This window comes from Ailuropoda melanoleuca, chromosome 5 (assembly GCF_002007445.2).
Source record: "Ailuropoda melanoleuca isolate Jingjing chromosome 5, ASM200744v2, whole genome shotgun sequence".
Lineage (NCBI taxonomy): Eukaryota > Metazoa > Chordata > Mammalia > Carnivora > Ursidae > Ailuropoda > Ailuropoda melanoleuca.
Genome location: NC_048222.1, coordinates 61,971,894 through 61,996,383, shown reverse-complemented (window position 1 = coordinate 61,996,383; position 24,490 = coordinate 61,971,894). Strand labels below are relative to the sequence as shown.

The 24,490-nt window shown below is 34.4% G+C and overlaps 1 protein-coding gene across 2 annotated transcripts in view; it reads right to left on the bottom strand.

The window, feature by feature from the left end:
• Nucleotides 1-24,490, bottom strand: part of UBR1 (ubiquitin protein ligase E3 component n-recognin 1) — a 133,940-nt gene that overhangs the window by 47,101 nt on the left and 62,349 nt on the right. For both annotated transcript variants that reach the window (XM_002913189.4, XM_034661057.1), the window contains exons 16-29: nucleotides 23,514-23,575; nucleotides 23,126-23,236; nucleotides 21,940-22,005; nucleotides 21,584-21,685; nucleotides 18,917-18,980; nucleotides 16,562-16,686; nucleotides 14,331-14,383; nucleotides 11,528-11,630; nucleotides 10,624-10,672; nucleotides 9,858-10,012; nucleotides 8,397-8,496; nucleotides 7,338-7,447; nucleotides 3,929-4,015; nucleotides 2,760-2,941 (exon numbers count right to left, since the gene is read on the bottom strand). In XM_002913189.4, the coding sequence (XP_002913235.1) occupies nucleotides 2,760-2,941; nucleotides 3,929-4,015; nucleotides 7,338-7,447; nucleotides 8,397-8,496; nucleotides 9,858-10,012; nucleotides 10,624-10,672; nucleotides 11,528-11,630; nucleotides 14,331-14,383; nucleotides 16,562-16,686; nucleotides 18,917-18,980; nucleotides 21,584-21,685; nucleotides 21,940-22,005; nucleotides 23,126-23,236; nucleotides 23,514-23,575 (1,369 nt within the window). The remainder of the gene's footprint in view (nucleotides 1-2,759; nucleotides 2,942-3,928; nucleotides 4,016-7,337; nucleotides 7,448-8,396; nucleotides 8,497-9,857; nucleotides 10,013-10,623; nucleotides 10,673-11,527; nucleotides 11,631-14,330; nucleotides 14,384-16,561; nucleotides 16,687-18,916; nucleotides 18,981-21,583; nucleotides 21,686-21,939; nucleotides 22,006-23,125; nucleotides 23,237-23,513; nucleotides 23,576-24,490) is intronic.

Sequence of the window (24,490 nt, the reverse complement as noted above, 5' to 3'; positions counted from 1 at the left end):
AAAGGTGCAGTTTGAAAAGCTAGGTGTGATACAACCTCATAGAAGGTGTTCAGCAAGATGCGGGGTAAGGTTTATTTTTTTGGTAATCGTAAGGACTAGGGGACACTACTGGAATGAGTGGATGAGGAGCTGGAGATGCTAACTGTCCTGTAATTCATGGAGCATGAAAAAGAACTGCTGCCCAAATGCCAAGACTGAGAAACACTGAGCTCATTTTGTATATAAGAACATGTTGCATAGATTTCTAAGTGAAAATGACAAGTTGCAGAATGACACATACCACTTATGCAAATAAAATGAAAGACTGAATGATACTATATAATTTCTATAGTTACATAAACTTATATGTAATAACATAATAGCCATTCTGACAGGATAAACATAAAACTTATAATCAGAATATCTTCTGAGGAAGGGCAGAAAGGGGTCCTGGATCTACGTCAGTGCTCAAATAGAACTTTAGCTCTATGTCTAACATTTGATTTTTAAAAGGAAAATGTGCCAATATAGCTGTGTAATTAAAATTTTGATTCAAAAAATGTAAGAAAATATATTTGTGACTTTGGGATTGAGAAAGCCTTCTTAAGATACAAAAAATTAAAACTCTTAAAGACTGATAAATCTGTCCTTATCAACAATGAAAACTTCTCTATGGCTAAACTTCGTAATTAATGTTAAAGAATTAGGGACAAAATATGGGAAACATGCAACAAAGTTTAGTATCCATAATTTTAAAGGACTTCTAAAGATCAATAAAGCAAAAGCAAAGTACCCAACAGAGATGGGCAAAGGATAGTAACAGGTAATTCCCAGAAGACGAAACACAACAGACGAGTGAACAATCATATGAAAAGATGCTCAACCTAGTACTAACTAGTAATCAGGGAAATTCAGAATGGCACAGATTTATGATGTTGATTATTTAATTTTTTCAGATACTGATAATAGTAAGTATTGGTGAAAATGAAGGAAACAGGGACTCTCAAAACTGCTGGAAGTATGAATTGGTAAAACTACTCTGGAGGACACTGCGGCAACATCTATTAAAATTTCAAATAATTATGACTCAACACTTTCATATACTAATTCCTCCCTTGACAAGTACTTACACAATTGTACAAGAAGGCAAATATAAAAAGGTTCTGACACATTGTTTATAATAAGGGAAAATTGGAAAATAAGGGAAAATCAACTTAAATGCCCCAAGTCTGATAAATAAAATACTGTATGTACACACTGTGGACTACTATGCAGTAATCATAAAGAATCATGTAGAATCTACACCACAGATCTATATGCAGTGACATGAAAAGATTTATAAGACACTGTGTAAAAAGCAATCTGCAGAACAAAGGGCATGGTAAAATAAACTATTAAAAACACAAAACAATTTATGTGCACATTAATAAATGCACAGAAAGAGGTACAGAACAAGAGTTATTTATTAACAATGGTTATCTGTGCAGAAAGATAAGGAATGTAGAGGATGGTCAAAGGGAACTTACTGTATTATTTGAATTGTTTTCAATGAGAACACGGTAATTTTATGTACGCAATCAATCAGGCAATAAAAAATAAAGAATAAACGTATTAAGGCCATTAATTAACTCTGAGCACATACTTGCTTATATCCTCTTATTTGGATAAATATATGGTAGTCTCTTTCATTACTTTCTAAACAGTATGTTGCTAATATGTAGTATCTAGAGGGCTAGAACTTGTTAATTGTTTAAAGTTTTTTATTAATTTCTAGTTTTATTACTATCATCAGCCAAGGAAACCTTAACCTTCATATCTTTTTTTTAATCTTTAAAATATATAATTTTTATTCTTAGTGGTCCTTGTTAGCATATTCAACTTCAGGACTATAGATATATCATGTATAATGTTTCTACTGTTATTGCAAAGGCAATTTTCTAAAACTATCCACAACACACATTGTTTAAAGAGCAGTGGAAGCTTATTTTTAAAAATAAGCCACACGAGGTATTTACAATAATTTTAATCAGAATGCTATCAAAAGTACCCTTATTTTGTCTCCTTTTCTCACTGTAACTGTATAACATCCCACAAAGTATGAGTCTTAGCAGGTTAATGGATTTCCCCAAGAGCACACCACAGTGGGACCCAGATTTACTGATGCCCGTTTTCTAATGTGCTATCCATGACCAAACCATGAGCATCGTCTTCTTTCTCTTTAAGAAAAAAAGAAAAATAAATATAAACCATCTTTTTCAGATGAAGGATTTTTTGTTTTCAATCTATAATAACTGCAGTCATTTTTACAAGAAACCATAAAAATGATGTGGGATATTTGAACTGATACATAAATGTGCATCTAAAAAACCCTGTGCAATATGTAACACACTCTGCAATATGTAATATAAAAGAAAATTAAGATAAGTTCAAAGAAACACAAAAAGTACAATTAGTACTTAGATTTTTTTAACATAAAAAAATAAATAAAAGAGCCTGTGCATATAAGATAACAGAAGTTGATCTAATTTTTGCCATTCCCATTTTTTATCTTCTTGTGTATAAAGCCTCTCAACAAACTATTTGTGCACTTGAACTGCTTATGAACATAAACTTACATTCAATAAATACCTTAAGAGCTTTCACTTGTGCCTTTCCTTTGTTTAAAAATAATGTAATTTCTCTTACTATAAAATATATTTTGGAAAAATTTTATTTAAAATGACTATGTCCTTTTTCCTCCAAAAAACTGAGTTGCTAATTTCTAGTTTTGCTTGGTTTACCTCTCTTCCTCCATAATGGAGTCTTCTTTCCCAGACATTTCCGAGGTGCTGTCATACATGAGTTTGTGAGTTTCAATAAAGTTTTTCTGTAAAGCAGACATCTGAGCCATGATCTTCTGGCGATGCAGTCTAGCAGCTTCAGCTTTTCTTTTCCGCTCTGCTTTCTCCTTATCATGAGTAATCTGGGTATTAAGAAACCACAAAAATTAGGTAAGATCCATTGTTGAAATTTACATATACTGTTCAGTCAGGCAAAATTTCCTAGAGTAAGAGTCCGATAAAATTTGATTACCACTTAAGCCTAGATTCAATCTGATGTCTCAAAATAAGCATACAGGCTCCATCATATCATACAACTAATTGAGCTTTTGATTGTTTCCATAATTCAATGTAAAAGCCCCAAGTACCTTAAATATCTAATAAATTGCCTTTTATACTCAATACAGGTAGATTAAGAAATAGAGTTAAGAAAAAATTTTTAAATCATATGTCAATCATTCAATCACTGATATTTAATCAATTTTACCCAACTTGATGATACTTAATAGTTACAACTAGATGCACTGCTAAGACTGAGAACTTAAACATATTACTGAGATGTACGATGTCTTTTTATTGTTTACATCTAACTTAAGTCCAGTGTTTTTCTTTTAAGAGGGATAGTTAAGTATCACAACTAATAAAAAAAAAATCACAAGTAACAATATTCTCAAAATTTTAAGATTAGAATCATCAAAACCTGATTTGTCATATTATAGAAATTTGTAACCTAAATATTACTGCATTTCATTGAATCTAAGATGTACCATTATCTTATGTTCTAGTAGGAAAAGGATGTGGCTGATTAAATTATAAGAAGTCATTAATTACAGGATATACCCAATTTCAGACATCAGAATATTTTAAAGATTAATAAAATACGATATTTCCAACAGAGCTCCACTGTACATCAATTTCCTCTGCTTTTATAAAATACATATATTATACTGGACAACTATATGTCAAATGCCACTAATCCCTGTGTTATAGAAATACAATGAACAACAGAAGATGGACATCTCACAAACTTTACAACAAACAGGTTCCCTCTAACAAAAATCCAGCAGCTCTCTTACACCAGTAAAGTTCAAAGACAGAGAAGAACACCACCATTTTTATAATGTTATTACCTCATCATTCTTAATAGATTCTGATCCTGATGTAGTTGCTACAATTAAACAGGATTTTTCTCTTAATCGCTTCACTGTGTCAAACATCTGTGAGAAATGGATGAAATGTTAAAAGAAAATTTGGTTAGACTGACCAGAAACAGAAAAATTCACTAATTTGATTTTGTCATATGTCACACCAAATGTCTTTGACTTAAACTTGACAATATATTCACACGCACAAATAGTTACACATGTAAACAGTTATATAAGTAGTTTAAGTATATAAAAAGTGACTCCTATGATAAACACCTCCCCTCGTTGATGAGCAATATAGCTAAAAAGGAGGTTGCAAGTGGCGGGGAAAAAAAAAAGAAAAAGAAAAAGAAAAAGGAGGTTGCAGGCAGTAAAATCAGCTGATTCCATCTGCAGATATGAGCATACCTCTACTTTTGCCAGGGCAAAAATTTTTTTTACTTTAAAATAACATTTTTAATACAAAGACATATAAAGACAAAAAAACAAAATGGAAAGTGAAACCCCCTCTTCCTGATGCCAGTCGCTCTCCCCAAAATTAAACTAAATTAAGATGATTAGGGGGCACCTGGGTGGCTCAGTCAGTTACGTCTAACTCTTGACTTTGACTCAGGTTATGATCTCAGGGTCATGAGACTGAGCCCTGCGTTGGGCTCCACTCTGGGTGTGAAGCCTGCTTAAGATTCTCTCTCCCTCGTCTATCCCTCTTCTTTTACCCCTCCCCTGCCTTCTCTTAAAAAAAAATTTTTTTTTTGCAGAAACAAAATTCAGAATATATATTTCTCCATATTTACATATATTTTCATCAAATGCAACCCTACCATACACAGTTTCCTATCTCTCTTTTTCACCTTAACACTTACCTGTGAAGATATTTCCACAATAGCTTATATAGATGAGTCTCATTCTTTTAACAAAAACCAAAGTTTCAGCAATAGGATGGTACATCCACAAAACTTATTTATATTTTGAAGGACTCCCATTCTCATGTGTAAAAACCTCCCACAAGGAACTTACAACACAACTTTATATTAAACATTTGGGGAAAATACCTAATGATTGTTAAGGGTTGATACTTGCACTTTTTGTATATTTTGACAATGAACTTTGGTATTCTAAAAGAAAATAAATTTTCAGAAATAGATCTTCAATATATAACGTTCTATCTACAGAATATAAATCTTGAACCAAATGTAGTTCAATTTATTTTTTCTTTTTGAGTAGGCTCCACGCCCACTGTGGAGACCAATGTGGGACTTGAACTCACAACCCTGAGATCAAGACCTGAGCGGAGATCAAGAGTTGAAATGACTGAGTTACCCAGGCACCCCTGATTTCTTTTCTTTTCTAAGATTTCATTTATTTGAGAGAGGGAGAGACTGTGCACATGAGTTGGGGGGAAGGGGCAGAGAGAGAGGGAGAAGCAGACTCCCCACTGAGCAGGGAGCCCAACTCAGGGCTCGATTTCAGGACCCCAGGATCATGACCTGAGCCAACGGCAAACATTTAACTGACTGAGCCACCCAGGTACCACCGCCCCCAATTTATTTTCTTAATAAGAGCTGAATACTTATCTACCTTGTTTCTGTTTTCTATTTTATATTTTTAAAATGATTATATTGGCAAATTTAACACAAATACTAAATACTTGTGAATTCTACTCCAAGAGAAACCTTAATTATAAGGTTTCTTATTATTGATATAAGAATAAGATTCTTATTCTTATATCTTATCTTATTCTTATATAAGAATTATATCCAGCATGTTTAAGGAGTATCTCTAGTTATGAAAAAAGCTGACTTCTTGAAGTACAAGTCAGTACGAAGATCTCCAATTGATACGAATATGGAAAATAAGCATTCTATATTCAAGTTACCAAAACAATATCTAGCTGATCACATCAGAATCTTTTACTAAACACAGTGAGGGGAAAGTCCATAATCTTGGCTTCATGTTTCCATGTGGAGGGTTTCCCATTAAGGTAATACTCCTGTCTTCTCTCCCTACCCCTTATTCACTCCTCTCCAAAGGCAGTGGTATCCACTCAACAGTTCAAACTCCAAATTCGAGTCCTTTTTGACTCCTTGATCTCTCTTATCCTTTCCACCATTATTTATCAGCAAATTCTATACATTCTGCCACCAAATTACACCTGAATCAGTTCAGCCTCTCACCATCTGCATCTGAGCCTTGGTCATGCTCATTTCTCAACAGGATTTCCGCAACAGTATTCTTTTTTTTTTTTTTTAAGATTTTATTTATTTATTTGAGAGAGAGAGAGAGAGGGAGAACATAAGCAGGGGGGAGGGACAGAGGGAGAGAGAGAAGCAGACTCCCTGAAGAGGAGGGAGCCTGACGTGGGGCTCGATCCCAGGACCCTGAGATCACAACCTGAGCCAAAGGCAGACGCTTAACTGACTGAGCCAACCAGGCACTCCTCTGCAGCAATATTCTAATAGTTTCCCCACTTTTACTTTTGTCCCCTATAATCCACTTACACCAGGGAGCCACAGTGATCTTACAGAAGTAGAGACCAGATTACATCATTTAAAATCCTTCAATGTTTCCCACTGTCCTCAAAAATAATATCTACCACTTTACCCTCAGCTGTCAGGTCCTACATGATCTGGCTCTTGGCTGCCCCTCTGACCTTGTTGCCTATCTTCCTCTCCCTCCCTCACTGTGCTTCCTTCATACTGGCCTTCTTCTGGCCACATTAGAGCTTTTGCAGTGCCATTTCCTTTTTCTGGAATACTCTTGCAGATTTTTATAAGTCTGGCTCCATGTCATTCAGTTTCAATGTCACCTCCTAAACGAGGACTTTTTTTTTTTTTTTAAGATTTATTTATTTATTTGAAAGAGAGAGAGAACACACATGAGCAGGAGAGGCAGAGGGAGAGGGACAGAGAATCTCAAGCAGACTCCGCCCTGAGCACAGAGCCTGACATGGAGCTTGATCTTACAATCCTGAGATTGTGACCTGAGCCGAAACCAAGAGTTGGATGCTTAACCAACTACACCATCCAGGTGCTCCAAAAGAGGCCTTTCTGATTACCCATCTGAAGTCACCCTCTACCCATCTACTGAATTATCCTTTTCTTTTTCATTGCCTGTACCTCAACTAGTGTATGCCCTGTGATAGCAAGCACCTTATCTGTGCTGTTCAGAGTCTAGAAATGACAACGGCACACAATAGGCATTCAACACATGCTGACTGAATAATGACACGAATAAATCTTATTAAAAACAATTCCACTAAAACATGAAAAAATATGAGTGACCATGAAATCAGTAGTAAATGACTTTAAAATTAGAGAATAATGGTTTAACATTACAGACAGAGGAGCCTTCAATATTTAAACCAAGATTGATACAGTTTATTTATCAGGTTCACCTGGAGTATCCATGTTATCATGTCCTTCTGGCCTTCTAACTGGGGAATTCCCTTGAGTTTTTCCAAAAGCATTTGTATATTCTGAGCATTCATGGCTGAACTTCCCAATCCTTTTTTAAAACACAAAAGTTACAAATCATAATAAAAACCTTCATAATTATAATCCATAATTAATGTTATGTTATTCACATTGATAACCAAAGTTCATAATCACTCTCTTAACTACATTAATTTTTCAACAGAAGAATCTGCAATGACATGAAGTACTCAGTATTAATTAAACAACTTGAATAACTTGAATTACTTGAGAACTCTTAATACATTTTACCACTGGGGCTGCTAAGTAAAAGATCCCTTTAATGATCTGTCTCCCACCTTTCTTCCACATGGCTGTCTAGTAAAAGTAGTTAATGAGAACCAAAGCTCCCAAAAATATGAAAGTGGGGGCTTTTTATATCCATAAACTGAACAGGTTTATGATATCTTCAAGGACCTAAAAAATACAGTCTATAAACAAAATATGAGATGCTTTTCTCCTACTGGTCTCCTAATCAATGTCTCTAGAATGCTCTTTGATGAAATGGTCTTATCTAATAAATTAAATACATCTTAATAAAAATCTATTCTAAACCTATCCTGTTCTGACAGGAAGAAAACAGTTCAAGATAGACACACTATCATTCACTCAGACATCTATAATCATTTTACATTCAGGAACATTAGTATCTTCGTAGATGGGGTAGTATGAATGCTATGGTTGATGAAGCAACAAATATCTGTAACACTGAGACAAAGAATGAAAGTAAGAAACCATCAATGAACACATCCCCCACTCAAAAAAAGGGGAGGTTAAGCAGTAAAAAAGTCTGTAGTAGGGGATTAAAAATTTTTTTTATTGTTGAAAACACTAGTTAAGAACTAAAGGTGCTGGGAAAAGTCTTAATTTCAGAATTGTCTATGCTTTAAGGAGTGGTAGAGTAACACTCTGTAAGAGCTAAATTTTCACTTACAAATTGGTAAGTAGCTGAAGCTATGCTGAAAATTAATACTAAAACATACTTGAGGCCTTATGGTAAAAGTCAAATGTCACTTCTTCTTCAGGAGCTTTTTGAAGCTGTTGCTTTTCTTCTAGTAAACCCAATCCCAGAATATGAAATGCCTGAAAGAGGAATATGAAAAGATCTATAAAACTCTGTATCCTCAAGTAAATATATTTTAAATTAAGGTAAATAATAAGCAACCTGATTGGTAAAAAAGGGGCAAAGGTTATGAACAAGCAGTTCACAGAAAGAGAAACAATAAATACAAATATGAAAAATGTTCAACCTCAAAAAAATGTGAACTGAAACAAGACCATCCTGTTTTCACCTATTAGAGTGGCAAAAATTTTAGAGGTTAGTAAAATACGGAGCTGGCTGAGGGGCTGGGAAATAGGCACTCTTCACCACACTGGTGATGGCAAAGTAAACTGGTATAATACTTTTGAAGGCCAACTTGATATTTATCAAAAATGTAAAGGTACAGACCTAGTATTAAGAATCAGTATGAAAGATACAATCAAGTATGCAAAGGTATTTGTACAAGGACGTTCATTTCAGTGTTGTTATACAGAGACCTAAAAAACAACCTAAATGTCTATTAATAGGAGACTGGTTAAATGCACCATACCTATCCATACAACGGAACATACATCTATCAAGAATGAAATAGGCTTATATATGCTAATGTGGAATGATTTCCAGAAGATACAAACCTTTAACAGTGCTCATCTCCTAGGTAGAACACTAGGTGGGAGGGAGAGAAATTTAACCTTTGATTTCAAATATATCTCCATGGCCTGAAATTTTTTACTCATGTATTACCACTGTTATAACAAAAACTGAGATACATATATGGTATGACCAGCATTTAGAACTTTCAGACCAATAACAGCCAAGGAAGAAAGAAAATTACATTAAATTAATTAATTTTTAAATTAAGTTAAATAAATACCCAGTTACAGCTACCAAAGGTGACATTACTAAGTAATTTATCTATAACAATATCAAGAAAAAAAAGCCTCTTCCACTTAATGAGCTAATTCTCATAAAAGCTCTATTAAATAATTGTACCCACTTAACCAATGGAGAAATTATTGTTTGCTCCTAAATAGGAAGTGGGTAACCCAAGATTCAAGTCTGTCTTGAAATAACTATTTGCTCACAATACAAGTGAAATAAGAAATATAGAAAATTATGATGCAGTAAGGATACACCAATTCATTGTTAGCAGGGCAGGCTTCCCCTCCCCCCAATATAAATGGTTCTCAAGAGTTAGGATATTAAAACATGAGAATGTATGACTAAGAAAGTCTGTGCCACATCTCAACTATTTTTAATGATCCCTAGGTCTCAGGTGCTCTAGTGTGGTTCTGACTGAAGTTACAAAGTTAGACCAAAGATGATCTTCTCCCTGGTTCCTCACAAACCCTATGATGTAGAGACAATATTGGAAATAGAAAAATCTTTCAAGTATGCATACCATCTGAAGCATTCCTTCAGTCCACAAGTTTGAATCTGCGTCAAGTGCCCGCTCAAATATGGTCCTGAGGATGTACATCATGATATCACAATTGAGAAGGTTAACCACTTTGCTGAAAGCTGGACGGAATTCAGGAGGTGGTGGTGGTGGTAATGCTATAGTGAGTGGGAGATGGATAGAAGAGACAAACAAGTATATTTTTATTTGGGTTATCCTACATGCTAAATTGAATATGTCAAAATCATATGTTACATGCGGAACAACACGTGATTTTTGTTACCTTTAAAGCACTGAACACATCAATGTCAAGGGAAATATAAGTCACTATATCAATCACCCAAAATAAACTCTATTTGCTATAAATTTAAAAATTCTATCACCATTGATGTAAGCCATATTTTAACATGAGGACAAGAATTAAAGGGTTCTTTGCACTTCCATTAGTTGCCCGCTCTTAAAAAACAACAAAGACAAAAATGAAAAACACTATATGCTTTGCTGAAACAAAAACCACAGAAAATAATCAAAATGAGTTAGTTCAAGGACATGTGGGGTTCAGTCAGTTAAGCATCTGACTCTTGATTTGGCTCAGGTTATGATCTCAGGGTTGTGAGATGGAGCCCTGCATCAGGCTCTGCAATTGGAGCAGAGTCAGAGTCTGCTTGTCTCTCTTCCCTCCCCCTCTGCCCCTCCCCCTGCTCACTCTCTCTCAAAATAAAAAAATAAAATCTTAAAAAATGAGTCAACTCAGAATCTCACTTTTTACCTTCATCTTTGTTTTCTTGTTTTCTCCTTTTTTTCTGCATATGTTCTGCCTATGTATTAAAAAAAAAAAGTAAATTTAAATAGACTGCCTGGCAAGCATGAAACAAATGGAATACTTTGAAGCAGGCAGGAAAGATCCAGAAGCCTACCAAAACATATGTTGCTTCAAAATGTATTCAAAGTACATATTCAAAATGTTACCTTGTGCCAGAAATAAAATGACTGTTCTAGGAAAAGCCACGGCAAACCAGACGAGTAACATCCCTCAAGATTTTACTCCCCATTCTTTCGGTCAACATTACTCATTTAGTGCCTGGTATATATATTCAGGGCGTTGTACTATGGGCTGGAAATTATTCATTCATATTTATAAGGATAAGTCCAGACATTGCCCTAAGTGATCAAACTTAACATTACCCTTAATGGGACAAATAGACATTATGTGCCTACTGACATGCTACAATATATTACCTATATATATTCTTGTCCCAAAATGTTTCACTTGAATCTAACCATTAGAATACAATCAGGCACATCCAGAATGTAGGATATTCTAAAAGATCAGTAGCCTGTAACTCTATAGAAATGGCAATATTATAAAAGACAAAAAAGGCAAAAAGATTATCCTAAATTAAAGGAGATTACAGAAGCATGAGACCAAGTGAAGTGCAGGATTCCTTATTGAATCCTCCTCCCCATGAGACAGTGATAAAGGATATTTCTGGTAAATCAGAAAAAATTAAATATTGTCTGTACACTAGATAACATTACTGATTCCATTTTAATTTCTTGGGTGAGATATTGGCCTCTATTAATGAGGATGAGTATGAAACTACAGAAAAACCAGGAAATTTTAAATTTTAAAGCATTTTAGGCTTATCTAATGATAGGGTATCTTTTCCTACCTTGCTATGCTGCGTTTTGGAATAATGATAAAAGTACATATTGAAGTCTTTCAATGATTCATCTTTCAGTTCGTAAACTCCATGGCCTGACACACCTGGTTTCCTAAACAGAAAGTACAGAGATGAACTGCAGTGTTCTTGCAGTATAAAATACTGACATAATAAGAACCTAAAAATCAATCAAACTGTCAGAATCTAGAAGAAATATGATCATTTATCAATTATCTTACTTAAACTGAAATGACAAATTTCAACAGTAGAACTAAAAACCTACATTGCAAGCTCAAAGTTTTGATAACAGCCAAATTGTGTTTCATAATTAAGAAATTTAAATAAATCTGAGGAAGTTTATTTTATACTATACAGGCCTGATCTCATGCCCTACTTAATTTGCTAAGGCTTTCTAAAATGGTAGTGAGATATCAAATCGTGGATGAAAATACAGTATTGGGACACCTGGGTGGCTCAGTCAATTAAGCCTCCAACTTCTGATTTCGGCTCAGGTCATGACCTCAGGGTCATGAGATGGAGCCCTGTGTTGGGCTCATGCTCAGTGGGAAGTCTGCTTGAGATTCTGTCTCCCTCTCCCTTTGCCCCTCCCCCCATGTGCAAATATGCTCGCTCACTTTCTAATAAATAAATAAATCTTAAAAAAAAAAAAAGAAAAAGGTGTTGAATCCTTTACACAGCACTAAAAGGAAAAGCATCAAAGCCAAAAGGAATACTTCATATTTATTCCGCACATTAAACAGCTTTGGGTTTCTATTGAACTTTTAAGTGAAATATGTTATGGAGTATTATTAAACCATAAAAAAGCTACATCCTATTTTAAAAGTTATTTAAATCTAGTAATTTATTTGTGAAATAAAAGTAGAAATTCATTACCAGTAGGAATTTTTTGAATTTCAAGAATTAATCCATTTAAAATCTTATTTCCATTTCATGTATCTCAAAGAACCAAAGAATTATAAAATCTCCCATTCAGTATGCTGCTTTTTTGTTTTGTTGATGATTTTCTTCACTGTGCAAAAGCTTTTTATTTTAATGTAGTCCCAATAGTTCATTTTTGCTTCTGTTTCACTTGTCAGGAGACATCTAGAAAAATGCTGCTATAGCTGATGTCAGAGAAATTATTGCCTGTGTTCTCTTTTAGGATTTTTATGGCTTCAGGTCTCACATTAGAGTCTTTAATCATGCTAGGCTTATTTTTGTGTATGGTGTTAATAGGTAGTCCAGTTTCATTCCTTTACATGGAGTTGTCCAATTTTTTTCCCAGTACCATTTATTGAGGAGACTGTTTTCCCCATTGTATATTCTTGCCTCCTTTGCCATAGCTTAAATGACCATATAATTGTAGGTTTACTTCTGGGCTCTCTTTCTATTCCATTGATCTATGTGCCTGTTTTTGTGCCAGTAGCATACCATTTTTAAAAAAATTATTATTAGTTTAATTCCAGTATAGTTAACAGTGTTATACTAGTTTCAGGTGTAAAATTCCATACAACAATTCCATACAATACCTAGTGCTCATTACAAGTGGACTTCTTAATCTCCCCATCATCTATTTCACCCATCCCCCCCACCAATCTCCCCTCTGGCAACCACCAGTTTGTTCTCTATTTTCAAGAGTCTGTTTCTTGGTTTCTCTCTCTCTCTTTTTTCTCCTTTGTTCATTTGTTTTGTTTCTTAAATTCCTCACATGAGTGAGATACATGGTATTTGTCTTTCTCTGACTGACTTATTTCACTTAGCATTACACTCTCTAGCTCCGGCTATGTTGCTGCAAATGGCAAGATTTCATTCTTTTTTATGGCTGAATAATGTTCCATTGTATAATATATACCACCTTTTCTTAATCCATTCATCTATCGATGGACACTTGGGCTGCTTCCATAATTTGGCTATTGTAAATAATGCTGCAATAAACATAGGGGTGCACATATTCATCTAAATTAGTGTTTCTGTACTTCTTGTGTAAATACCCAGCAGTGCGATTACTGGATCATAGGGTAGTTCTACTTTTAACTTTTTGAGGAACCTCTAAACTGTTCTCCAGAGTAGCTGCACCAGTTTGCATTCCCACCAACAGTGTGAGAAGGTTCCTTTTTCTCCACATCTTCACCAACACTTGCTGTTTCTTGTGTTTTTGATTTTAGCCAATATGACCATACAGTTTTGATTACAATAGCTCTGTAGTATACCTTGAAATCTGGAATTGTGACACCTCCAGCTTTGTTCTTCTTTCTCAAGTTTTTTTTTAGCTATTTGGGGTCTTTTGTGATTTCATACAACTTTTAGCATTATTTGTTCTAGTTTTGTGAAAAATGCTGTTGGTATTTTGATAGGGATTGCAATGAATCTACAGACTGCTCTGAATAATTTGGACATCTTAATAATATTAATTCTTCTAATCCATGAGCATGGAATATCTTTCCATTTGTTTGTTCATCCTCTATTTCTTTTATCAATCAAAAACTTAACCATTAATAGCCTACTGCTGACCAGAAGCCTTACTAATAACATAAACGGCTGATTAATATATATAAATTTTGTATGTTAGATGTATTATACACCATATTCTTACAAGAAAGTAAGCTGGAGGAAAGAAAATGTTATTAAGAAAATCAAAAAGAAGAGAAAATACACTTATAGTACTTTACAGTAAAACTCCTTGTATAAGTGGACCCCATGCTATTCAAACCTGTGTTGAAGGGTCAACTTCCAGAGCTTCTACAAAGCATCCAAAGTACAAGAACAAAGACTGGTCTACCTCTCAGAATAAATATAAACATTAAGTACTTACTTAAATGTGGCCACTTTGTTAATGACATTCTCTAAGCCAGTTTCATTATTTTCCTGTTGAAACAATATTTTTATCATTTTTACCTTCATGTTATGAATTTCCTTCTCTTACTGTAAACTGGAATGCATTTCAATAGTATTCTTGAAGTACTTTGTAAGCAATAAAAAAAGATCAACTTCCAGTATAAAAAATTTAGGTCTGAAACCAATTAACTTTGTTTTAAGGAACCAATTTCTTAACAGAAATAAAATCTATAAATAAACTACTTATGGAAGAAATTTTATCTAAGTTTGCCCTCATATATGTACACATATAGATACACACACATCTGCCCAACAGTTCAAAGAAAAAACTTTTCTTTATGTCATATGTTCATTATCCACATCATTTAAGCACATGTCTGTGCTGTATAAATACCTAAAACTAAGGTTGTAAAATAAATGGGATCTACAGCAAAACATATGTAGATGCCCAAATGTATTCTGGCTTCTGCATGATAATAATTTTCTGACTGGCTGAAACTTTTCCTTAATCAAGGAATATTATTTTTTTATGAAATCATTTAAAGTCAGGATAAGAACAAAGTCAAGATACTAAAGTAAGCTCACAGATTCCTAAAGTTTTATAAAACTTATGAAATTTAACCTCCTTTAAAAATAATGCATTTGGGGTAAGTAATGAACTTAGGGTATGCCCTACGGCTTTCTTTTTGCGAAGTACGGTATGTATATCACTAGAGGTATATGAAATTATTTTAGGTGGTACACAGTTATATATTTTTAAAATTTTGAATAGTTACTCACTTATTTTAATATGAATTAGGGGAAAAAATCTAGAATCTAAATCTACTATTTCACTGATAGCATTGCCTAGAAAGATGCTAAGAAAAAAATGCAAGTTAGGGGAGACTTGGTGTTTCAATCAGCTGAGCATCTGACTCTTTGTTTCAGTTCAGGTCATGATCTCATAGGTCATGAGACTGGGCACCACGTTGGGCTCTACACTCAGTGGGGAAGCTGCTTGAGGATTCTCCCCACCTGACCCTCCCCCCACTCTTGTGCTCATGTGCTCTCTCACAAATAAATAAATCTTTTTTAAAAAAGTAACTTAATCTTAGGGGCGCCTGGGTGGCTCAGTCGTTAAGCATCTGCCTTCGGCTCAGGGCGTGGTCCCAAAGTCCTGGGATGGAGCCCCACATCAGGCTCCCCGCTGGGAGCCTGCTTCTTCCTCTCTCACTCCCCCTGCTTGTGTTCCCTCTCTCGCTGGCTGTCTCTCTCTCTCAAATAAATAAATAAAATCTTAAAAAAAAAAAAATAAGTTAATCTTAAAATGTATTAATAATTATAAAACTGGTAGATGGATATGCAAAAATTATGAAGGTGTTATGCCAAATGGTTAGTTTGAGAAGCAGTTAACAATGACACTGCAAAAAGATACAAATATTTTTTGGGAAAAATGACCAATAGTCCAAGCTTATCTCTATTTTACTTCTCTAGACTACCTTGATAGTAGGTAAGTCTAATTCTCTTTTAAGAATCATTGTTCTAATTCATAATTAAATCTCAGGAGAAAAAATATGAGACTCATAATCTTTAGGACTATTACTTCGATTATCAGTATATATAAAAACATAACCTGTGGTGGCCCTGAGAATGCACCCTGCAGGCCTCAGTCAGAGGCAGCAGAGATACTAATGCAGGCTCACTCTGGGATAAAGGGGAAGACATCGAGCATGGAGTAGATTACCCAGTGATCTAGCATGCTTCTACCTTGCCTTCCTTCCTTCACCTGGAATCAGCCTCGCCTGACAGTCTGATGGCTCCCCCCACTTTTTACAAACTCCCTCACCATTTTCTCTCATAGGCATCATTCCTAATAAATTCATACATGTTTTCTCTTGACATCTGCTTCTCAGAAGATCCAGACTAACACACTACCCAAATAGTATTTTAGGGAGCTCCCTTTTTTAGAGAACTTTTATTTTAAGGTAAACAAAAAGTCAAGGAGTTTCTTGCTCTAAGATGTTTTCCAAATAGCTATAATGTCTCTTAAATGTTTCTTAATGCCCAAAAGTCCAGAATTAAAGTTTATACCACTAAAGAACGAAAAGTTGTAGATCTGCAAAATTTACCAAATAGATTTTCCTCAAACTTCAAAATAGTTTCCAATTAACAAAAAAGAAAATAGATCCCATCTTAAGGTGAATGGAGTAAAAACCACATTGGACTTACATTCTCAGGTAAATTTTTGGCAATGGCACTATGTGGCATGGGTTCAATACAAAGCAAGTGAATAATTTCTCTCATTGTGACCTCTTCTTTGGTCACATTTCCTACTCCAGGTACATAACGCTCTCCTAATACAAACAATAAAAAGAAACAATAAAACAATTATTTTCTATTCAAATCTCTTCTACTAGGAACACTTATACACAGAACACTGCAGTATGTCCATGAGAGAGGGACCAAAAATTATTTGTACATGTTCCAAAATCTGAACAAAAGTCTATATGTAGAAGTTAGAGGAAGAAAAATGAAGAGATCTAAAGAACACAGGCTTTCTTGTAATTTATACACACACAAACACACAGAGGTACACATACTCACACATTACAAACAAGGCCCCTCAATTAAATTAGCATATGTTTCTAAATCAGAAAACAAAGCACATGGCATTGAAAGAGCAGTGGCCACTGTTGAACAATAGCTTTTCTTTCAAGATCTTCCCCAATTTTGTCTCTACTTGTTATTTTAAGAAAGAACAAAGTGAAAACTCAAACACAAAATACTTAAAATAATATGTATTAGGAATGACTGGCGCTGCTAAAATGCCCACATAATCACATTTCCATTTTTCATCTCCATAAATTGCCAAATGGAGAGAGGAAATAGGTAAGTTAACTATGGGAACTTCACTGGTGTCATATCATCTAATTCTAATTGCCTTAAGAAGGCCTACGGTAGGGGCGCCTGGGTGGCTCAGTCGTGAAGCGTCTGCCTTGGCTTAGGGCGTGATCCTGGCGTTCTGGGATCGAGCCCTGCATCGGGCTCCTCCACTGGGAGCCTGCTTCTTCCTCTCCCACTCCCCCTGCTTGTGTTCCCTCTCTTGCTGGCTGTCTCTCTCTCTCTGTCAAATGAACAAATAAAATCTTTAAAAAAAAAACAAAAAACAAAAAGCCAAGGCCTACGGTAACTAGCCTTATGTCACCACCACTGATTTTCAATACTACATGTATACAAAGTCCTGTGATATTTATAACAAGGTTATTTTAAAGACAGGAAACTTTTGCCAAAAGATTTGATAAATTCTACACATTACCCGAAGAATGACCTTTTGTGAAGTGAATTCATTTCAAACAGATCATTCCTCTTAACATTGGTAAAGCACTTTGTAACTTTCAATTTTCTTTCACCTAAAACAAAATTCCCTAGAAGTTCAGTGCTAGAGGAAATTTTAGAGATCATACAGATTAGCTTCAAATTTTACAAATCAGGAATCTGAGACCCAAAGAATATAGATGGCATGCTCTTAAGAGTTAATATATTATAAATAATAGAGGTATAATAATATAATGTATAACAATACAATATGTAATTACTATAGAATATTATATAATTATACACATATTACTTACACATACATATTAATGATATATATTAAATGTTGACTCCTGAAAGTAATGAACTTATACTTAAAAATATAGCAAGTATTAACCAAAAATCAAATCACATAGGAGGAAAAACCCAATAAATTTGGATAAACACAATAACAGAAAAATAATAGTAGCAATAATAAAACAGGAAAAATAAAAAATAGCAAAAATATAGTACAGTACTAGAAATTCTTCATATAGTATTCCAAGAGCAAACATTAAAATTCCCCTCAAGTTTTTATAATTTAATAAAAGCATTAATTTAAAAATTTTTTACACAGTTACATCTCATTTAGCAATGAAGGTTTATCATACTTCCTGCTGAGACAAGCAGCCAGTCAGTAACTAATTCTTTCACAACAAGTAAAATGAACCCACGTTTTCAGATTTAGCTAACGGCTAGAATTCTTACTAGGAACTACTAATATAAAGCTGTATCTGCTGCAGCAAAGTAAGAAACAACAGCTAGAATGAGAAGGTAAGAATTTTTACTTAGCTGATAAAATCAACAAAGACTATAAAACAGAACATAAAAAAATAAAAGCATGGCCAACGTTGCACAAAGTAATTTAATAGAATGACGTGATGAAAATGTATTTTGCTTAGACCTATGTTACACTGAAATTTCATATATAAATTAGATTTTTAGCACTCAATGTAGAGATATTTTTCATCTATGTTTCTAAGTAGGATAATTATATTCCAGACCTCTATAAACAAGACCAATTATAAATCAGGTATTGAGAAATAGAGATATAATAGAGTTGTGCTTTTTTAAAAGCTGGATTTCTAAATACACCAATCATATTAGTCACATTAATCTCTAATAGTCTATGCTATGTTTGGGAGAAGAGTAAAATGATAAATTACAGTTTTTATTAATGCTCTCTCTAAAAAGAATACATATCCTATTTCAAACATGTTTTAATCTTACCTACAATATAGATGAGGACTTGAAGCATTTCTTCTATTAATGTATTATATTGTTTAATCAAATCCTATTGAGTCAAAAAAGAATAAATTAGTTACATATGAACCAAAAGCTTTCATAGAACATAAATTTCTGGATCAGGTGCAGGGCCCATGCAGTCCAGTATTTTCCTCCAGACAACAACAGATTATTAGGTGAATAATTCCCTTTTTTGACATCAAATTCCACAAGGTTCACAATACCTGGCAAATAGCAACTCAATAAAAATATTATTGTTTTCCTTATCATTACCATATAGCCTTAAGTCAACAAACTAATTCTAATGACTTCCTTCTTATCTGGGTTGGTGGGACAGAGGCTTCAAAAAATAGATCCCGGTTATGGTGACAGTAGCTTTCCTTATACACCTCTTATGTAAGCAATGTAGCAAATTAGATATTCATTTTTTACGGAGTATAAGACATGACTAAAAATTAGCTTCGTATTTTATATCCTATTCTCTGGCCCTCTGCAACTAACTTCTAATTGAAAGCATAAAAAAACATGATTCATAAATTCAAAGTAGGTAAGGACTAATTTATAAGTTCATATCAAATATTAAAGCAATGAAGGTGTGATGAAACTGCATAGGACTACAAATAATAAATTGTGTAAAATGTAAACAATACAATAAATGAAGAATATCCTTACTAAATAAGGAACTTGGACAAAAACAGAAAAAGGATGAAGAACTAGAAAGATAATTTACTATCAGAAAGGGGGAGAAAAAGGCCAATAATCATGAAAACATGGTCATCCTCACTGCTAATTAAAGAACTACACCTACAAATGAAAGACTAGCTTCCATCTACTGCATCAGTGAAGATTAAAAATACCAGTGCCATTACAAATGTACATACTGCTAGAGAGTGTAAATCTGAGTAACTTTTCCAAGAGCAATTTGACAATATGTATTGAGAGTCTTAAGAAAGAGCACACTGTTTTCTTCAGCAAATCCACATCCAAAACTTTATCTTAACAAAATAATTAGGCAAGTGTTTAAACCGTGAGGTTCAGAGATGTTTCTGAGACTAAAAAGCTAGAAAACCTCTTCAGCAATAGGGGACTAAGGTATAATGCAATCATACAGCGCAATAATATAAAGCCATGAAAAATTATGATGTAAAAAATGATGGGGTTGTGTATTTATTTAATGACAAGAAAAAATACAGCATAATATCTCATTAAGCAGAGAAAGAAAATTACAAAACAGCACATACAAAATGATCAATTTTTGGTTTAAAAACAAACAAGACACCAAAACTTAAAAAGTGATCATTTCTAAATTCAGCAAAGTTGCAGGATATAAAAATCCATGTGCAGAAATCTGTTACATTTCCATACGTCAATAATGAAGCAGCAGAAAAGAAATCAAGGAACTGATCCCATCTGCAATTGCACCACAAACAAGAATATACCTAGGAATAAATCTAACTATGGAAGTAAAAGATCTATACTCTGAAAACTATAGAGCATTTATGAAAGAAATTGAAGAGGACACAAAGAAATGGGAAAGCATTCCATGCTCATGGATTAGAAGAACAAACATTGTTAAAATGTCTATACTACCCAAAGCAATCTACATGTTTAATGCAACTCCTATCAAAATTCCAGCAGCATTTTCACAGAGCTAGAACAAACAATCCTAAAATTTGTATGGAACTACAGAAGACCCTGAAGAGCTAAAGGAATTCTGAAAAGGAAAAACAAAACTGGAGGCAACACGATTTCGGATTTCAAGCTATATTACAAACCTGTAGTCATCAAGACAGTATGGTATTGGCACAAAAACAGACACATAGATCAATGGAACAGAAGAGAGAACCCAGAAATGGACGCTCAACTCTATGATCAACTAATCTCCAACAGAGCAGGAAAGAACATCCAATAGAGGGGCGCCTGGGTGGCACAGCGGTTAAGCGTCTGCCTTCGGCTCAGGGCGTGATCCCGGCGTTATGGGATCGAGCCCCACGTCAGGCTCCTCCGCTATGAGCCTGCTTCTTCCTCTCCCACTCCCCCCTGCTTGTGTTCCCTCTCTCGCTGGCTGTCTCTATCTCTGTTGAATAAATAAATAAAATCTTTAAAAAAAAAAAAAAAGAATATCCAATAGAAAAAAGATAGTCTCTTAAACAAATGGTGTTGGGAAAACTGGACAGCATCATGCAGAAGAATGAACTGGATCACTTTCGTACACCACACATAAAAATAAATTCAAAGTGGATAAAAGACCTTAATGTGAGACAGGAAACGATCAAAATCCTAGAGGGGAACACAGGCAGAAATCTCTTTGAACTCAGCCATTGCAACTTATTAGACAAGTCACCAAAGCAATGCGTCAAAAGCAAAAATGAATTACCGGGACTGCATCAAGATAAAAAAATTCTGCACAGCGAAAGAAACAATCAACAAAACTAAAAGCCAGCTTTCAGAATGGGGTATTTGCAAACAACACATCTGATAAAGGGTTACTATCCAAAATCTATAGTGTATGTGGATATGTAGATATATATGCATGTTGTATGTGTGATTTCTGGAAATAAAACCAAAGAAAAAAAATCCTAAATATGATTAAAATTGTTAACAAAAATATTTCCTTTGGAATTAATTCACATGTCTTTTTCTGTTGCTTACCTGGTCTTTTGTGGATATAGTCTTATTAAATGCATCAGCAAGTTCATACCTCTGAAGTACCAGTAACAAGAACTTGTTGGGATCCATTAAGGATGCACCAATCTGTGAAAGAAATGCAGCATCACAGTTCTACATGTATTAAATGAAGAAACATTTGTCTCCAGTAGGGCAGTCAGAGATAGTATAAAGTCTGCATAAGATAATGTAGTAATCCCTTCCATTTTTATGATGCCATACTCAATTTTAAGTGAAAAAATTTTAAATAAAGTTAAAAATAATTATAGTATCTTTTCTCATTACAAGGGACCTAAGAAGAAAAGTTAAGACATAAATACCAAAGTAATTTCAATAGGTACCTGAAGCATAATGATATCTTTATCATACATTTCTTCTCTGCACTTAACATCTTGGTAATAAAATACCTATAAAATAAAAGCGAGAATAGAAGCTACAAAAATTATTTTGTTTTAAACAGAATTCTCAACAAACACTATTTCTAAAACTTTCTCAAAACTAAAAATTCCAAGAACTCCTTAGTGGGGAAAAAATTGTAAATCTATGAATTATTTTAAGGGATCTGTGAGATTTTGAAGGAAATAGGGCAGGAAAATACTTCAGAGTTTAAAATGCTCTACATTGGGGCGCCTGGGTGGCTCAGTCAGTTAAGTGTCTGCCTTCGGCTCAAGTCATGATCCTGGGGTTCTGGGATGGAACCCTGCGTTGGGCTTCCTGCTCAGCAAGAGGTCTGCTTCTCCCTCTCCCTCTGCTCCTCCCCCCAGCCTGTGCTCTCTCTCTCTCTCGCTCTGCTCTCTCTCTAATTAAAAAATATGCTCTACATTAATTATTACTCTCAACATATACAACAAAAGAATTTATTTCCTCTAAGTTAAAAATGCCAACTTCAATAAAAGTAAACCAATTTCTACAATTAATCGTAACACCATTTTTCTCCCAAGTTGTAGCTTTACAAGTTCAGTTTCCCACCTTTTAGGAAAAGCATTTCCTTTTATTTGCTCTAGAATAGAAGGAAAAATTGTTAAGGTAGCCTTCAATTAAGAATGGTGGTGGTGGGTGCCCAAGGGTTAATTATTTGCCTTCACCTCAGGTCATGATCCCAGAGTCCTGGGATCAAGTCCAGTATTGGGCTCCCTGCTCAGGGGGGAGCCTTCCTTTCCTTCTGCCCTTGCTCCTCCTCCCTGCTCATGCGCGCTCTCTCTCTGTCAAATAAATAAATAAAATCTTAAAAAAAAAAAAAAGAAAAAAAGAATGGTGGTGGGAAGACTACAGGTCCCCAAGTAAGGAAATCTTCAGAAAAGACCTATATTAACACACAGGTTTCTACTGGCTTTCGCTTAATCTATCCACTCAATAGGACAAAACAACAAATGTCTATATGGTTACTAGAACTTTCATTTCTGAGTTTATTTAAGAGAACAGAAAGTAAACAGTCAGCAAAATCCAGGGACACAAGGTAAAATTAAATAAAAGAAAAAACAATCAGAAAATGAACACACTCATAAATGTAAACAGGCCTTGCCATACCTGGCTAATGAGAGAGAGCCCATTTCTTCGCCACATCTCAGCAACAACCTGGGCAACCAATACCAGACAACGTAAAGGATATTCCACTAGTACCTCTACTTGAAAGTCCTCCTGAAACAGATGAGCAATTTTGTTATTTTTCAGAGGGTTTGGATGTGTCTCAAAGTTATGGCACTAAACAGTCCTCAGTTTTCTAATCAGTAAAATGGATGGACCTGAATGAGATAATCCCAAGTTCTTGTGATTCAGATTTCAATGTACTTATATAGAGACATAAAAGTACTGAACGGGAATTATTCAGGTAGGTTTCAAAATTCTTCTTCCCTCTCATCAACCAAGAGGTGTTTAGAAATAGATATAAGTAAATCAACACTTAATAGTCACTTACAAAAGGCACAAATTCATGCAGTCTTGAAACAGCTCCTAGCCTGCTTAAACGCACATGAAGACCTAATAGTTATAAAAAAGAGAGAGAAAAATGAAAAAGGAATAAACCCAATTAATTTGTCTCATTAACTCTTCAAGTTTAGAAACTTGTGAGATGTAAATATATTTATTAAGTTAGAAGTGCAAATTTTTGATTTCTAATTTTGAAGCACAGTAATATTAATATACTTAAGATCCTACATTGTGCAAGGTATGTTTATACATTACGTAAAAATAATATGCTGCCCCTCAAGATATCCTTATTCTGCTCTTAAATATCAAAAGAAATGAAAACTTTAAGAAGTACTTTAAGTACTTCTTTTAATAAAAACAGAAGTGACATAAAAATCATGTCAATTACACCAAGTCCAAAAATTAACTACATTAATCAAAAAGCTAAATATCTATCAAAAAAATAGGAAAAAAAGTGTTGGTGAGGATGTGGAGAAACTGGAATACTTGTGCACTGCTAGTGGGAATGTAAAATGGTACAGTTGCTATGAAAAAGAGTATGGAGGTTCCTCAAAAAACTAAAAAGTAGAATTACCTTATGAGCCAGCAATTCCATTTATGTATGATACATACTCCAAAGAATTGAACACAAGGGCTCAAACAGACACTTGTACACTCATATTCAAGCAACATTATTCACAACAGCCAAAAGGTGGAAGCAACCCAAGCATCCATTCGTGGATGAATGCATAAGCAAAAGATGGTACACACATACTATGGAATACTATTCAGCCCCAAAAGGAAGGAAATTCTGATACATGCTATCACATGGGATAAACTAAGGACACTGCAGTAAGTGAAATAAGCCAGTTGTAAAGGATATGTGTATGATTTCAATTATGTGAGATACCTAGAGGAGTTATGTCATAGAAATGGAAAGTAGAATGGTGATTGCCAGGTACCACAGGGAGTGGTAACTGAGGTGTT